At 39.9% G+C, this 18404-nt stretch overlaps 1 protein-coding gene across 6 annotated transcripts in view; it reads right to left on the reverse strand.

Moving 5' to 3' along the window:
* trappc9 (trafficking protein particle complex subunit 9) overlaps nucleotides 1–18404 on the reverse strand; it is a 504918-nt gene that overhangs the window by 233206 nt on the left and 253308 nt on the right. For all 6 annotated transcript variants that reach the window (XM_055634173.1, XM_055634169.1, XM_055634171.1 and 3 more), the window contains one exon: nucleotides 12941–13031. In XM_055634173.1, the coding sequence (XP_055490148.1) occupies nucleotides 12941–13031 (91 nt within the window). The remainder of the gene's footprint in view (nucleotides 1–12940; nucleotides 13032–18404) is intronic.

Consider the following 18404-nt stretch of genomic DNA (forward strand, 5'->3'; position numbering starts at 1 on the left):
AAGACACCCGATCCTATCTCCCAAACACCCAGAAAACCTTTTTATTCTGCCTCAGATGAGCATCTCCGAGGTACTCAATCACATTGTAGTCCAAATGAGACCCCAAATCTACCTCCATTCAACTCCCAAGATCATAAAACCAATCTTTAGCCAATTACCTAAACCCTACCTTGCTGGCTCCCATTTTTATCATATACACCGGCCTTGATCACTGTCGCCTCACCTCATATTTCAGTTTGATCTCCTCCATCATCTTCAAAACCTCGACCTACCCTCCTTTCTACATCATTGCTCACTCCACAATCAGGCAGAAAAATTATTTCCTCCATTATATCCACAAAAGCAAAGTCAGCAAAGGCACAGGCTATTTTATTATGCGCAAAGCCATGAGCATCTGGCACAATAGCAATTTTCTGTCAAGGTCTTCTATAAGAGTGATAAAGGGCCCTGCAGAATCTCACTTAAACATACTATTTTTAGTACATAAGAATTTCTAGTCTGCTTATTTACAATATCATAAACATATGTTACGCAAAAAAACCATTCAAATGCATTATGTAATTTTAAAACATCGCTGTTGACACAAACATTGTATTGCGAGGTTAACCACACTTATTTAGTAATAGAAAGTATACAGAGATGCTGAACTAAGCAACATATATTGCTAGGCTAGATTTGTTAAGTCTTGTCACAGATCTGGATACATAATGAATGGCAGCAATTGCTTCTAAAAATAGCAAGCAAAATCATTTGCGGAATTTAGTGTTGAGCCAAAAGTAGCATAAACTCCATGCAAGTCAAATAAAATTAATTATGCGCCTGTAGGTGTTATGGAAATTTTTGTAATGAATGAAACATGAGATGTTGAAAACAGAGATATTGATTACCCACATTTATATGTATTTCAGCTATCCAGCATTATTTTAGTTTGAAGTAAATCCAATAGAATTTTGGCAGTCATGGCCTGAATTTAGTAATGCTATTGGCTTTTGTTATCATCTCACTGTAAGACTGAGAGCAACTCTGGAATTTCTGCAAGTGCATTTTAAAACTGAAATCCCAGGTTTCTGATAATGATTTAGGGATTAAATGTCAAAGGTATAAATTTCAGATGCAAAATGCGTGGCTGTGACATGGTTGTAGTATACATCTAGTATGCCCAAAACAAATTAATATCTATCTAATAATACTTTGCAAAAAAGAGGATCAGATAAAATTCTTCATGTTTAAATTCTCTCGAAGGGATTATATAATGCAAATATGTCATTAAATGAAATATAGTCCATAGGACTGTATAAATAAGAATTCACGACATCAATGATATCCCAAAGACCACCACAGCAGCACATTCGTAAACATCAGTATCGTGAAGGAAGGATCCTCCATTTGTGTCACCAAGTGATTGTTACGCACCAACAGTCAGCTCACCAGTCATTAAACAATATTCAGACACTTTATCAATGATCTTCATCCATAATAAGTAGGATGATGGCTGTTTATTGCAGTTTCTGCTCCTTTCACAGCACTTTGGTAATTGAGCCATCCAAACTGACAGGCAGTATTTGCTGAACAACATTCGGAGTCAAACTAAAAAGTGACATGCTATACTTCCTGTAGATTGGTTTATGCATAACAACCAATTATAGTAGATAGCATCACTAACCCCACCTTACTGTACCATTTCTATTAACACCTACTTCCTGTACTGCTCAGTTCTGAAAGCGATCATGATGCTCTGATAACTAACAACCTACTGTACCGCTATAGTTTGTATAAAGATTAAAGATGATCTTGGATCTTACATTGTGTGACTCGGTTGTTTACATGGTGTCAGTCAGCTTGGGTTGCTTCTGTTTATCAGAATTGATGCCACGCTGGCCCACGCACAGAACCTGTTCTACTGGCCTGGGATGGCCAAGTACACACGGGACCGTACGGCCTCCTGCCCCACTTGCAACAGTCTTGCACCACACCAGCAGAGACAGCCCCTACTGCCCCTACTGCACCAACCTCCACCAGCTCTCCCCTGGACGTCGCTGGTGGCAGACATTTTCGAATGGCACGGTAAACACTATCTTGTCCTGGTTGACTCTTTTTCAAACTGGTTTGAACTCGACCTACTGACCTCCATCACATCTGAGATGGTCATCCGAAAGCTAAAGAAACATTTTTCTACATTCGGCGCACCCGTCCGTTTGCAGACCGACAACGGAAGACAGTTTACCAGCTATGCTTTCAAGCTCTTTGCCAACCGATGGAATTTCCACCATGTCATGAGCAGCCCTGAATACCCATAGGATGGCCGGGTTACAGTTTGCCAATAAGTACTTAAGAGCAACCACAATTCTGGAAAAAGGTCTTGTGGTCAGATGAGACGAAGATTAACATATCTGAGTGATGGCAAGAGCAAAGTATGGAGGAGAAAAGGAACTGCCCAACATCCAAAGCTAACCACCTCATCTGTGAAACACGGCGGTGGAGGTGTTATGGCCTGGGCATGTATGGCTGCTGAAGGTACTGGCCCACCTTTTAGTCATTGATGATACAACTGCTGATAGTAGTACATAATAAATTCTGAAGTGTATAGACACATCTTATCTGCTCAAGTTCAAACAAATGCCTCAAAAGTCATTGGCCAGCGGGTTCATTCTACAGCAAGACAATGATCCCAAACATACTGCTAAAGCAACAAAGGTGTTTTTCAAAGCTAAAAAATGGTCAATTCTTGAGTGGCCAAGTCAATCACCCGATCTGAACCCAATTCTGCATGCCTTTTATATGCTGAAGAGAAAACTGAAGGGGACTAGCCCCCAAAACAACCATAAGCTAAAGATGGCTGCAATACGGGCCTGGCAGAGCATCACCAGAGAAGACACCCAGCAACTAGTGATGTCCATGAATCGTAGACTTCAAGCAGTCATTGCATGCAAAGGATATGCAACAAACTACAAAACATGACTACTTTCATTTATGACATTGCTGTGTCCCAAACATTATGGTGCCCTGAAAGGGGGGGGGGGGGGGGGGGGGGGGGGGGAACTATGTATAAACACTACTGTAATTTCTACATGTATGAAAATAGCCTGTGGCGTCACCTGATAGCAACCCAAGGTCACGACGACCCATCGGCTCTAGAGGGTGGCGTCTTGATGGGGGAGGCGCGAGTCACGGGGTCAGTACCTGAGTTGGTATTTAAGGCTGGGCAACGCCCATGTCAGGTGAGGAGTAGGGAGCTATATTGCAGAAGAATAAACACATCTAGTGCACACAACTTGTGTCTGACTAAGTTTTGGCTGGATTCCTGCGAGTCCCCGCCACAAGCCTTTATTAAAATCTGACAATGTGCACTTTAACCACATGTGATTTTTTTCTGGTCTCAAATTGTGGAGTACAGGGGGAAATAAATAAATGATGGGTCTTTGTCCCAAACATTATGGAGGGCACTGTTTCACTATTTCTTTCCTATTTAGTTTAGTTTGGAGATACAGTGTGGGAACAGGCCCATTGGCCTACCGAGTCCGCGCCAACCAACGATTCCCACACATTAACGCTATCTACACACAATAGGGACAAGTTACAATTATATCAAGCTAATTAACCGTCAAACCTGAATGTCTTTGGAATGTGGAAGGAAACCGGAGGTCCCTGAGAAAACCTGTGCAGGTCTTGGGGAGAATGTACAAACTCCTTACAGACAAGTACCCGTAGTCAGGATCGAACCCGGGTCTCTGGGCAACAACTCTACTGTTGCGCCACCATGCCGCCCCACATTAACTTATAACTCAGGTATACGTCACTTAACCTACACCTCAGTTCACCTGCATCTCGTTATACCTGCACCTCAGTTCACCTGCATCTCAGTTAACCTACACCTCAGATACCCAACCTAAAGAAATTCAACAGTTCAGAACTTTGAGGAATGAAACTTCAACTAATTTCCACCTTAAACGGGTGACATCGGCATGTCATAAAGGTAATACTATGGTTGTTATGGGGGATTTCAACAAGCAGGTAGACTGGGTAAATCATGTTGGTACTGGACCCCAAGAAAGGGAGTTTGTGGAGTGCCTTCGTGATGGAATCTGAGAGCCGTTTGTACTGGAGCCTACCAGGGAGAAGGCGATTCTGGATTTAGTGCTGTGTAATGAATTGGAGTTGATTAAGGTTAAGGAGCCATTAGGAGATAGTGACCATAAAATTATAAGTTTTAATCTACAATTTGAGAGGGAGAAGGGTAACTCGGAGGTGTCAGTATTACAGTTGAACAAAGGGGACTTTGGAGCCATGAGGGAGGTGCAGGCCAAAGTTGACCGGAAAGATACCCTAGCAGGGATGACAGAGGAACAACAATGGCAGGTATTTCTGGGAATAATACAGAAGGTGCAGGATCAATTCATTCCAAAGAGGAAGAAAGATTCCAAGGGGAGTAAGGGGCGACCGTGGCTGTCAAGGGAAGTCAGGGACAGTATAAAAATAAAAGAGAAGCACAACATAGCAAAGATGAATGGGATGCCAGAGGATTGAATTGAATTGAATAAGTTTATTCGCCAAGTATTCACATACAAGGAATTTGCCTTGGTGCTATGCCCGCAAGTGACAACGTCACATACGGTGAGAGTTAAGAATGATACATTAAACATTAATAATAAAACATTATTGATTAAACATATAAAATACCAGAAGGCTGGATGAAGACAGTATGAATCCTGCACGCTTTCCTTCTTTGGGAAGACCATTGTGTAAAAAAGGTTGGGACATCATGATGCAGCTGTTCATGTCATGGTTAGACCACATATGGAGTTCGCTGTGCAGTTCTGGTCACCCAGCTATAGGGAGGATGTCATTAAGTTGGAAAATGTGTAGAAAGGATTAATCAGAATGTTATCTGGGTTTACTGGCTTGAGTTAAAGGGAGAAGTTGGATATACTGGGATTATTTTCCTTTGTCCTGAAGAAGTCTAAGAAATGACCTTATTGAGATTGTCAAGATCATAATGCCTATTTAAAAATAAATTGGATAGGCATATGGATGAGAAGGGAATGGAGGGTTATGGTATGAGTGCAGGCAGGTGGGACTAAGGGTAAAAAGTTGTTCGGCACGGACTTGTAGGGCCGAGATGGCTTGTTTCCGCGCTGTAATTGTTATATGGTTATAAGTGATATTGATAAAGTAAATGCTCAGAGTATTTTTTCTCCAGAGTGAAGGATCCTAAAGTGAGAGGGCATTGGCTTAAGGTGAGAAAGGAGATATTTAAGAGGGACCTCAGAGGCAATAATTCACTCGGAGGGTAGTCCATATCTGGAATAAGCTGCCATAGGAAGCAAGGAATTAAAGGAAGCTTTAATGATTTACATTTAGTTGATGTACCTTGAAATGTCTTGGATCATCAGAACTTTTGATCATTACAAGGGTACCCTGGGGCAGTCGCAATGGTAACAGCCAGGGGCCCTTTTCACCACTAAGTTTGGTACATTTAACATGCAGAAGTTTGGCATCCATTTCCAGTACATACTGGAAGTGGTGAGCCTGAACCAAATCTTGGATCCAACACAATATTAAATTCTTCATCATGGAACAAATGCAAGTTGCAGTGCTATCAATTAAGGGCCAACAGTTTAGTGACTAAACAATTACGCAATGTTTTAACTCCTGTAAGTTCTTCATATTTTTAATACAACACTGATAATAGATTAATCTCCTAAATGAATCAGAGTTGTTTATATAATTAAGAATGTCGATCCAAACTTGGTAATCTGGGTAAGCTTTCAAAAAGATGCCAAATAAAACACAGAACCTATCCACTAATTATTTTGAAACTACTGTATCCTCTGCTTCTATAGCTTTGTCACCACATCTCTGAAGCAGGGGATCATGGAATTACAATCAAATGTAACAATGAATGAACAGATAATTTAAATGATAATGCAATCGTCTATTATCCATGTTACACCATAGAATAATAATGTGAAAATGCACAAAATCATTGCAAGGTCATGTGTTGCTCGTTTTGTGAATAACTTGATTATGCATTGCGTACCTTTTTGTGATCTTTTTAATCTGTGGTAGCAAGTAGATTTCCATAAAAAACACTTCAATTTGTTTGTTTTTTTATAACGGTGTAATAAATGAACCTAGCCACTTGCATTCTAAAATGAGATACCACTTGATTCATGAATTTGAAAATATACCAATATTCAAGAATGCATTCCTCACACAATTTGCTTTATAAATCAGAGTTTTTCCTTCAATTAAAGTATCTGAATCATTCCCCTGAAGTTCAGAAAAGTTTTAACCTGCTGTAAATGTTTGAACTAAACGTAACTGTACATTTATTTTTAATTGAAGTTGACTTAGATCCTGGGTAGACACAAAATGCTGGAGTAACTCAGCAGGACAGGCAGCATCTCTGGAGAGATGTTTCGTGTCGAGACCCTTCTTCAGACTGATGACTTAGTTCCTTACGTATTGATCAAGCTCATACAAATAAAGTACCTAGTGCCAGATATTTTGACTTAGACCAGCTAGCTAGAAGTATCCTATCCTTGATGCAGAGACCACACCTCAGTGGATCCAAGTATTGCCAACTCCTGCAATAAAGTCATATATAGTGGCAGAGCTGAAGGAGCAATGCTGCCAAAACTTGCAAACTGAGCTGGAATTTACCTGTATTAAATTTATGTTTCTGAATGCTTATACCTGGCAAACATATTTCAATATTATTAAAATATAATAAAGGAAATAATTTAAGTAATGTTCAAAAAAATCAAAAATAAAATTTGCAAAGGACCAAGACACTAAACAGCCACTACCATTTCTGCACATGACAGTGTGGGGAGCCATTGGAAAGCAGTTGAGAAAAAAACACAAAATATTATTTCTCATAAAAATGCTTCTAGGTTTAAATATTAACCATATTTCAATTAAAGAATAACATCCATGGAGTGAAACTAGAATGTGATCAATCATTTTCAAGTACTCTCTAAGTAGTTTCACGAAGTTAATGAATCTTTGAATATATCATGAAGGTTTCCAGTGAAACACCAATTTAATTTTATCAGCTTTATTGTCACATCAGAATTAAAGTATGAAAAAACTGCATAGTGAAGCAATGGTTTTAAACTTTCATTTTGGATAGATATTCAACTGGAACATAAAGCATTTAAACGTTTTATATTTGCATATTAGAGCAAGGTAATCCACAGAAGTGAGCACATGTGCAGCAACAGTTCCTTAAGAGAACCAGTAACATCACTCTTGTGGCAGAGAGTTGCAGAATGAGTTCCTTTCACCAAACACTAAAAACAAACACTGTGAGAACGATCATCTGTTGGAGAACTGTAGATTAGTGTCACTCATACTGTGGCTCCACCCACAGGCTTAATAGAAAGCTATTTCCCTCTCTCTCTTAGTCTAGTGCTGTATGCTGACATGAAGTAACCTATCTTGAATTGCTAATAAAGACTTTGGATTCAATTCACTTTGTGTGAGCCTTATCAATTCAACAAGAACTTAGCTGTCAGGCAGCATCTGTGGAGGGTAACGGACAGACAACATTTGTCAGATGTCTTAAAATATCTTATTCACAGAGTCTAAAACAAGAGCTGAGTGGAGGGAAAATTTAAAAAGGACCCGAGCTGCAAGATATTCACACAGCAGGTTGCGGGTATATCAAATGAGGTGCAGAGTAAGTTTCAGAGGGGTGGGGGGGGGGGGGGGGGGAGTGATTAAACCTGCAACATTTAAAATACATATTGACAGGTATATAATAGAATAGAATGCCTTTTATTGTCATTCAAACAGACAGGGTTTGAATGAAATTTCATTCCTACAGACATGACATTACAAAAAAAACCAAGACACACACTTAACATAATTTACACAAACATCCATTACAGTGAATCTCCAACACCTCCTCACTGTGATGGAAGGCAAAAGTCTTATCTCTTCCCTTTGCTCTTCTCCCATGGTCCAGCAGTCCAACTGCAGCGTCGAGGCAACTGGGGCTCATGATGTTAAAGCCCCCGGCGGTAGATGGTAAGTCCCGCGGCCGTTTAAGCCGCTCCGGGCGATGTTAGGCCCCGCTCCGAGTCAATGGCCTAAATCACTCTGTAGACTTTGGAAACCCCTTTCATTATCCACAACACCCCCGATGATACCAAGATAGGGGGTGTTGTGGATAATGAAGAGGATTTCCAAAGTCTACAGAGTGATTTAGGCCATTTGAAAACTAGCTCAGGAAGACATTTTGGTCAACATGGAATACTGGGGTTGAAGGGCCTGTTTCCATGTTGTTTAACTCTATACCAAGAGATTATAAACTGAAAAGATTACTTTTGATGCAAGTGCTAGAAATTTCCATATCTATGACAGGAATTGTGGTGTTGCACCGTATTGGTTCCTTAAGGGCCTGTCCCACTTGCATGCGATTGCGTGCATTTGACGCGACCTACCGGAAGCGGAGTTCACGCGAAGTTTGCGCTAAGTTTGCGCTAAGTACGCGCTAAGTATGAGTTAAGTTCGCACATGACGTCATTTACGTCATGCTTACCAATCAGCTGGGCAGGAGGCGGGCCGACTGAATTTGGGCGTCGCACGGTGACGTCATCACGCAACGCCACACACTAGACGTACGCCGTCAAAACGCTGCGTACGCCGTCAAGATGCTGTGTACTACATCAAGACGCTGCGTACGATGTCAAGACGCTTCGTACGACCGCAATGCGCCTGCGTGCGGACAGGCCGTTGGAGCGTGAAGATTTCGGCCACTGCAAGAATCTTGGAGCCCTGCGTGATGTCGGGACCAGCCGCGCACAACTCCTCGCTTCTAAGTGGGACCGGTCCCACGCGGCCATACAGTGCCCGTACGCCTCAAGCGGCCACGAGGTCGCGTACTTTGCGAGCCAAGGTCACGTAAGTGGGACAGGCCATTAACACTAAATAGATGGTCTCAAAAATATAACAGAAAAATAGAATATTGTAGAGGTCCATGCATGGTGTAAACACCCTGTTTTATAATTAACCGAAACTGCCCCGTCGCTCATGCGCGCATCATTATTATTTTACTACTACTGAGCCGTCGTTCGTGAGCACCCGAGCTCCACTCCAACTGCCAATCCTTCGAATTACAACTGCCGCCTTTGAATTCCAACCGCCTAACGACCCACCCCCCCTGACCGTGTGATTGGTCGGCCCATATCACACCCAGTCCACGCGAGAGTTCAAGCCTGACCAATGACGGTTCAATACCAAAACGGCTCAGGCCGCCACAATATTGCACGCATGCACGCACACACACATAAAGTTCACTCTATTTGCAACAAATATATGGCATATTAGGCGCAACTGACAAAGACACAAAATACAATTAAATTGTAATACCTTTCCAACAAAGTTTAATCTAAATTCTGTACAAATCTCAGCATATCGCTAGACACCATTTTTCAAGAAATAACGTGAGCAGGCAGCATTTTCCTGTGTTAAAATGTTCTGAAATATTTATGAGTGGGGACCTCATTAAGTAGGTTCCTACTCAAATATCTCACAGAACATTTTTAACACAACTGAAAATAGTTCTTCACAACAAATAATTATTTTATTCTAAATCTATCCCTCAGCTGTGATTTCATCAATTGAAAACTTCAAAATAAACTGACGAACTTGGAGAATCAACTTGGTCAAAACTGGTTTCTAGAATTGTGAGTGCTGCACAACTGTCACTCTTTCCATTGCTCTATTCATTATTCAGATGCATCAATCGATGTATAATAAATGCTGTGACTGGCTTCTTTACAATTTAAATGACTGAACAGAGTTAATTGCGAGAAAAAGATTGAGAGGGGTTGAGAGGGAAAGATAGATCAGCCATGATTGAATGGCTGAGTAGACTTGATGGGCTGAATGGCCTAATTCTGCTCCGATAACTTATGGATTGCAGTTTACAATCAAAGATCTAACCACTGCAAATAATTAGTCAGTTTAATAGTGTCATAGAGCAACACAGCAAAGAAACAGTAGTTAGATCTTCAGCCCATAGAGTCCATGTCAATTATCACGCACCCATTTATATAAATCTTTCATGGCACATCTTTGGGATGTGGGAGGAAACTAGAGCATCAATGGGAAACCCACACTATCAAAGGAGAATGTGCAAACACCACATAGATAGCACTACAGTCAGAGTTGTATTGAAATCACTGGAGCACTGAGGCAGAATCTCTACTTGCTGGACCACTGGGCTGCCCATTCAACATCATAACTTTAATGCTTTTCTAATTGCATGCTTTGACAAAGATGAATATATGAATGCAAGTGCCAAGTGATTTGTTATAAAAATAAAAAAGGCATTTAACAAATGTTGTATATGTTTTGTGACGTGTTTACAAATTGGGACAGTTTTAAACAATATTTTATACTTCATTAGCTTTTCTTAGCTGACTTTCCCTTAATTGGTGCTATCAAGCGTTCACACAGTGAATGCTCTTTCTTGTTAGAAGTTAGAAATCTGTGAAATACAGATAGATCCAGTGTAGCCTGCAACAGAACAGCGCTCAAATATATCCAGTAAGATACAATTGATTAAGCATGTTACATTATTAAATGTATTATTATACAGTGAGACTAGCCATGGTTTCTTAAAATTGTTTCAGTATAGACTGAAAAGACACTCAAAATATAGAGCTGCAACACCTAAATTGCCTTTTCTTGGTCTGAATGTCGAATTAGATTTTTAATTTTTTTTCAATCCCACGAAACAACATAAACAACAAACAAATTAACTACATTGATAATCTTTGTTGCAACATGATTTGTAAAATTAAATATAAATGTCATTCGTAAATACAAGATTCAAGATTCAAGAGATTCAGGATTCAAGAAATTCAAGAGACATTTATTGTCACATGCACCAATTGGTACAGTGAAATTTGGGGTCTTATTAAACTCAAGTAATTTATTTCTTACTCCATCAGACATCTATGTTTTCCTTTCTATAACTAATCTTTCATGTACTATTTACATGTTCAGCAAAAGGTTTTCAACATTTAAGAACACTGTATTAACACGGCAGATATATCGTCAGAATTAATCCAGCTAATTAACAGATTATGCTGATGACTCTGTTTCTCAATTCTCCCTGCATGCTCAGTCACTCAGTCCGATTAGCTTGTTATTCTCAAAGCTTAAATTATACTTCTCCTTCTTCTCCTAACAAAAGTGCATCAAATTCTAATTTGAAAATATTCACAAACACTTTATCGGCTACCACGCAACACCTCATATAACTGTCAACATCAACATCTCACATTCTTTTGAAGGAATCATTAATTTCATTATCACTAATTTAAGTTCACACAATTTCACAACTAGTACACAAGTATTAGGCCAATTGGCCCATTGAGTCCACTCTGCTATTCAATCATGGCTGATCTCTGCCTCTAAATATCATTTTCCTGCCTTCGCACCATAACCCTTGACACCCGTTCTAATCAAGACTTTGTCTATCACTGCCATAAAAATATTCACTGACGACCTCCACAGCCCTCTGGCAATGAGTTCCACAGATTAACTACTAAAGCAGACTAAAGAAGTTCCCCCTCATCTCCTTCCTAAAGGGGCACCTTTTAATTCTGAGGCTATGATTTCTGGTCCTAGACTTTCCCACCAGCGGAAACATGTAGTACGGTGGGGGCGCTGCGAGTCGACTGCCTTGATAGTAGCATGTTCATTATTTCAACTTTTTATTCGGTGTGTCTAATGTTAGTTTAGGTGTCTCTTGATGTGTCTTGTGTAGGGTATTGGTGGGGTGGGGGGAAGGGGGAAACCGCTTTTGGTCGCCTCTTCGACGGAGAGGCGACTTTTTCCATGTCACCTCCCTCGCGGCCTAACAGCTTGGATTGGAGCGGCCTTTCTCGGAGTCGGGCCCCGAGCTTCAGCAGCGGGCACAGCGTGGAATTTATCCATCGCGGTGCGGGCGAACCCTTGCTGGGGGTCGCCAGAAAGGAGTGCTTCGATCCCTGGCCTGGTGACTTTGGCTGTGGTCTGTGGAGCTTCTAGCCGCAGGTGTGGCGTGGACTTACCATCAGGAGTCAGGGGTCCCTTGCCGTGGATCGCCGGCGAGAGGTTCCATCCCAAATCCGCGGTTCCGGTAGGAAAGTGGCCAATTGGGGCACTCCAAGCCACGGAGTGTGTTTGACCGTTCCAACGTCGGAGTTTGGATCATCCCGACGAGAGGGCCTGTACATTGGTCCATCCGTAGTGGCGACTACAGAGGGTTCGTGGCCCCGACCACGGATGAACAAAGGAGGAGGACGACTGAACTTTGTTGCCTTCCACCACAGTGAAGAATGCTGTGGTGGATGTTGTGTTGAATTCTATTATGTATTGTGTGTTCATTTTTGGGTGTATCGCTGCTGGCAAATTCATTTCACTGCACCTTCATTTCACTGCACCACGAATAAAATTGACTTTGACTTTTGATCCTTTCCACATCCACTATATCTATGCTTTTTCTTTATTCTGTAATTGTCTTAAACAATATATAAAATTATATTTATTATACAAAATTATGAAAAAAAGACGAATTCTAATTCAAATTCAACAGATGATTATTTGGTACATCACATTTAAAAATCAAATTATTTTATCATAATTTTATTGGAAAAACAATGAATTCAAAATATTTGTCTGGGATGCAACGTGTCAAGCTATAATTAGCAACGTGACAATATGCTTACCTATATTTTCTTATCAAAAGAAACATAAATATCGAGCAAATGAAAACAATCAAATATATTGGAAATATATTAACACAAGTAAAAATACGAAACCAATAATACTATTTAATGTTTGAATGATTTTTGGCAATTATTTTGCAATATCTCAACTCTTCATCGATTTGAGCCATATCATGTATGAACATGACAGGCAACATATTGGTACTCACCCCACTGTAAAGGAGCTAGCTGTAAGTGTTCCCGCACTAGTTGATTGAGAACACCTTCCACACTTGCTTCTCCTTCACGTTTAAGAGATGGGTAGAAAAGATTAAGGAAATCAAGCTTTTCAAATCTTGCAGCTACCTTGAAATGTATGTTGTAAATTTGCTAGAGAAGAACTTGTAGGTTCAACGCGCAGACTTGATGCTATAATGCTGATATTTCTAGTCATAACCAATTCTTTAAATATATGGCTACTCCAAAAAATAAATTAATTGCAAAATATGTTTCTATTAATATCAGCAAATCACTGTAATTGAACCCAGATTTGAACCATTGAACAATGAGCAGTAGACTTTGAATGTTAAACAAAACACTTAGTGGACAACAGAGGCAAAGGAGAAGGTTTAGTCACCCTGTTTCATTATACAAGGAAATGGATGAAGGTGAATGAAATATACTTTTTAATCAATGAATTGTTAAAAAAAAAGTAATATTTTAGAATTAAGTTGTTTCGAACATTCTGTGTTTTACATCCCATACTCTTTCTTTTTTATATTTCATTGATATATGTGTGCGCTTAAAATTATTTTTAATGATAAATGAACTAGGAGGTACTATCTCTGATTCATACATGTTTTAATGCAAAAGATTACTCAAGGAAAGACTACTCCAAAATAACTTACTGCAGACATGGCAAAAAGTATTTTGTCATCAATAACATAATTATTGTCCTCATTGTCATTCTATTTAAAATCACCTATCTTTATCAGTCTAAAGAAGGGTCTTGACCCAAAACGTCGCCTATTCCTTCACTCCTAGATGCTGCCTCACCCACTGAGTTTCTCCAGCTTTTTTGTCTACCTTCGATTTTTCCAGCATCTGCAGTTCTTCCTTAAACAAAATATGTGGATTACATAGTATTCTGTATCTTTTTATTATCCTGATAATATAAAAATGCAGTTAGTCATCATGTTTTCCCGTCAGTCATACATTTATACATGTTGGCGGACATTTAACATTATCGGTCGATTATCCTTGGTTCTAAAAACTCCTGCTTACGTTTTTTTTCCCCAATGAGCCAATGAAAATGACAGGTCAGCAAAGACGATTAACTAAAACATCCTACCACTACGTCAACTACCTATAACTACCTGGCGACCGCACTACAACAGCACCTACGACCACAGGATTATCGATTTTCTCCATGGCAACCAATTTTTGGTCGCAGGAAATTTTTCAACATTTGAAAAATTTGCGGCGACTATACTGAGGCCGCGACCAGTTCCCAGAATGCGGGAACTCCTCGCAACCATGAATCAGACTCACCAGAGGCCACCAGCAAACATGTGGCGAGCGCAGAGTCTCCTGCCCTCGCCTAAAAAGTCGCCTAAGTGGGACAGGCCCATTACTGATGCAAAATGCTTTCGCCTGAAAAATACTCAAATCTTTTCAAACAAGAGGAGCTACACTGATAGTAATCAATGAGTTTCTTAGCTAATACATTTTAGACCTAACTATTACAAAGCTTTGTATAAATGTTGCTTTGTATTCATTAATATTGCAATGATGACTCAGTTTTGTTTCCTCATTGGGGTGTGATGTAAGAATGGGAAATTCCATCATACTGCTTAATATGTTTTTTCTAATTGTTCATTCAGTCTGGCATCATCCATAGGGCTGATCAACTAAAAACACCAGACATTTTTTTCTGAAGGGCACTAATGAACCATATGACTTTTATGGCAATTGAGTAACATTATTGATATCAGAATTTTAATTTCAGATATTTATTTAATTGCTGGAATATAAATTCCTGTCTTGTGTGGCGGCTATCAAAATTATTCCTTTGTTTCCAAACCTCACCCTTAACAACAATGCCTCGATATCTATGGACAATATAAATAGGGGAAGCTAATTTAAATCTGGAACTTTAAAATGATATCAATGGCAAGAAATCATCACTGACTTGTCCGGTCTGCACATTCCCAACAGACAAAGGGTTTTCAGTAATTAACTTGTAATATTATAGTTCATGTTAAATAAATACATGCCTTTGCACAGCTGCATGAAAAGAATATGCAAAAGGATGGCTTCTGAAAGAGAAAGCTAATCAAAGTTTAATTGCTATGTAGGATAGATCCACAGATTGGATTTTTGTTGTAACGGTCATTTTGATGCGTACACTTGCATTTGGAATTTGGGACTTCACATGACACAATGCATTTTTATGAATGACCACTTTCAAAGAGCTATGTACAGTACATGTACTTTGAGATTCTCCATTCTCCAACTCTCCCCAGGACTTTACCATTCACTGTGAATGTTCTACCCTGTCTGACTTCCCAAACTACAAATATCTCACACTTAACCAAACTAAATTTAATTTGATATCCCATGGTTCAGTTACCAAGCTGATCAAGATCTCTCTGTAAGTCTTGATAAATTTCCTCACTGTCCACATCGTCTATTTTAATGTCTTCTACAAACATACTAACTATGCCTTGTACAAAGATGATTTACAACAAGGTTCGCAGGACGTGACAGTCGGAGTGATGGGAAAAGGTTAGGCAGGCCAGGACTTTAATCCTTGGAGCCTCGGAGACTGAATAGTGATGTTTTAGAGGTGTACAAACTAACAAAGGGCATGGATGAGGTGAATGCACATACTCATTTTCCACAGGGAAAACTAGAGGGCCCAGGTTTAAGGTAAGATGTGGAAATTTAAAAAGGGACCCAAGGGGTAACTTCTTCGCACAGAGGGTGATGGGTATATGGAACAGGCTACCAGAGAAAGTGGTTGAGACAGGCACTATAACGGCATTTGAAAGACATTTGAACAGGTACATGGATAGGATAGGTTTTAGAGCTAAAACGGCCTAAGACAGGCAAATAGGATTCGTGCAAATAGGTATTTTGGTTGGCACGATAGGCCCAGAAGCCTGTTTCCAAGCCTGTTTTACACCATGACTAAGAAATCACAGCAAACATTAGTATCCCACTGATGCAATCAATATGTGATACCTGTGAGCATTTGGTGGACATCTGCCTTTGTTAAAACCTTGCAACATCAATAATGCCAACATTCTTTACAGAGCTGACAACATAAAACGTAGTTCCCAAATGATTGCATCTGGGAGTGCTTTGTATGTAACAATGGGCAGAGATATTATATTGTGAAGAAGGTTATGCACATGATTGAGAAAAAGGTTATGCACATGATTAAATCAGAATCAGCAGCAGGTGCTCCTGAATTTCATGATCATCTTGGATAAACTAAGGATGTCACAGCAAGAACTTGGGGCAGGTTTCTGAAGGTGCTGATTCCTTCAGCTTATCTGGATTGAACATTTTAACTTAATGGGTTTGAAAATTTGAAGGATTTTGCAAACTTGCAGATTTGTCATTTTGCAGGGGAGACAGCAAATGCAGGTCCCATGCCAGTAGATTTTTTTTGACAAGGAGTTGAAACCAATCAAGGCATGTAGCATGAGTGTTTAATGTAGGTAGAAAAGGATTCCCTCATTTGTTCATCTTTCAGGATTCAATAGGTCAAAGACACTTTATTCTTCTCCTTATAGTTAACGTGAGTGACTAAGCTTTGGTAGTCATCTTCTGCAAATATGTTTTGTGTCCACTGGTAAATCTGGAGTTGTAGATGCTTTTGCAGGAAAACGTGAGCTTTTGATACTGCGTTGCATTAATCCAGCTAAATTAGATGAGTAGCTAAAATCAGTTATTCAGTCTGTGCGGAGTTTGTACATTCTCCCTGTGACCTGCGTGGGCATTCTCCGAGATCTTTGGTTTCTTCCCACATTCCAAAGACGTACAAGTTTGTAGGATAATTGACTTAGTAAATGTAAAAATTGTCCCTTGTGGGTGTAGTACAGTGTTAATGTGTGTGGGTTCGCTGGTCGGCACAGACCCAGTGGGCCGAAGGGCCTGTTTCCGCGCTGTAGCTCTGAACTAAACTAAACAAATGTAAATGTGTATCACCTACACTTGAAAAAAGGCAATGCAAGTTAAAATAACCAGGGAAAGAAAGGAAATGATTTGCTAGCAAATGTTTCGTAAATAGAAGTAAGGAAATAATTAAGCAGCATACCAGCTATGGAGGTATCTGATGATTAAAAGGCTAACGCCCAGACAAGCGACAGACAGATAGTGCAAGTGTAAATGGGGGAGGGGTTAAAATCTTTACAACGTCAGACACAGAAGGAAGCAAATGTCGAAGAAGCAAGTCGACATGAAAGGCGAGTGATGCACGGAAAACACTAGAGAAAGCTTTATCTGTGATGGCAGTAGAGTCTAGTCAGTGTATATAAATATGAAAAGGAAAGCTAGTGTGGGGATTACACGTGGCCTGTGACCACTGGAATAAAGTGAGTCATGTGTGAACTGTACTGTGAAGGCTGTCTTGGCAGAAGTTAAGGAAGAATGCAAGATGACAATATAGAATGGGGATTTTAAAAAGCTGAGAGATGGAACAAGGACAAGTGCTTGAAGAGAAAAGTAAAGAGATTAAGTGTTTTGAACCTGTCAGCTTGTATAGGGCAGATAGTGAAAAGTATTAAAGAAAGGGAGATTTAACCTCTTTCACCTCCATTACACTTTCTTGGATTACACATATTACATTTATTACAGGTAGATGAAAGTGCTGGTGAAACTCAGAGGGTGCGGCAGCATCTATGGAACGAAGGAAATAGGCAACGTTCTGGGCCAAAACCCTTCTTCCTACCCTTACATTTATCACTTTCGGTATGAAGAATAGTAACCCGACATCAGACCTAAATTTGCCCTGTGCTGACAAATTAAATATTGTTGCTCACTGTTCCAGGTGAGTAGCATAAAACACAATGTGGCATAAATTGAAAAACATTTTTTTGTTTTCTTGGATAAAATATGTGTTTCATACATTCCAAAGGAAGAAGTCAGATCTGCTTTCACAAGGGTAAACTCTGAGAAACCAGCCAGCTGGGATGGGGTCCTTGGTTGGGTTCTGAATCGCACAATCAACTGGCCATAGTCTTCATAGACATCTTCAACCTCTCACTTTCACAGTCCACTATCCCCATCTGCTTCAAGGAAACTTCTATCATTCCAGTCCACAAGAAATGTAAAGTGACCTGCCCAAATGACTGCTGCCCTCTACCTTAAATATTGAGTACTATGCACTATAAATGCTTTGAAAGGATGGTAAAGCCACACATTTTTTCCATTTAGACAATCTAAATACCTTGCAATTTGCATTTTTTAAAGAGTTCTATCTTTTAAAGGCCATCTCTCTTGTGCTACTACTATGAATCACCTTGTCAATAAGAACACCTATGATAGGATGCTATTCACTGACTACAGTTCAGCCTTTAACACAGAAAGCATGAGTGAAAGGTTGCAAGGGGTAAGAGGAATGCAGAGCTGAAATTACAATCAGATTAGCATGAACCTGTTGAAGGTGGAGCAAGATCAAGGAGG

Source organism: Leucoraja erinacea, chromosome 4 (genome assembly GCF_028641065.1).
Source record: "Leucoraja erinacea ecotype New England chromosome 4, Leri_hhj_1, whole genome shotgun sequence".
NCBI classification, from domain to species: Eukaryota; Metazoa; Chordata; class Chondrichthyes; order Rajiformes; family Rajidae; genus Leucoraja; species Leucoraja erinaceus.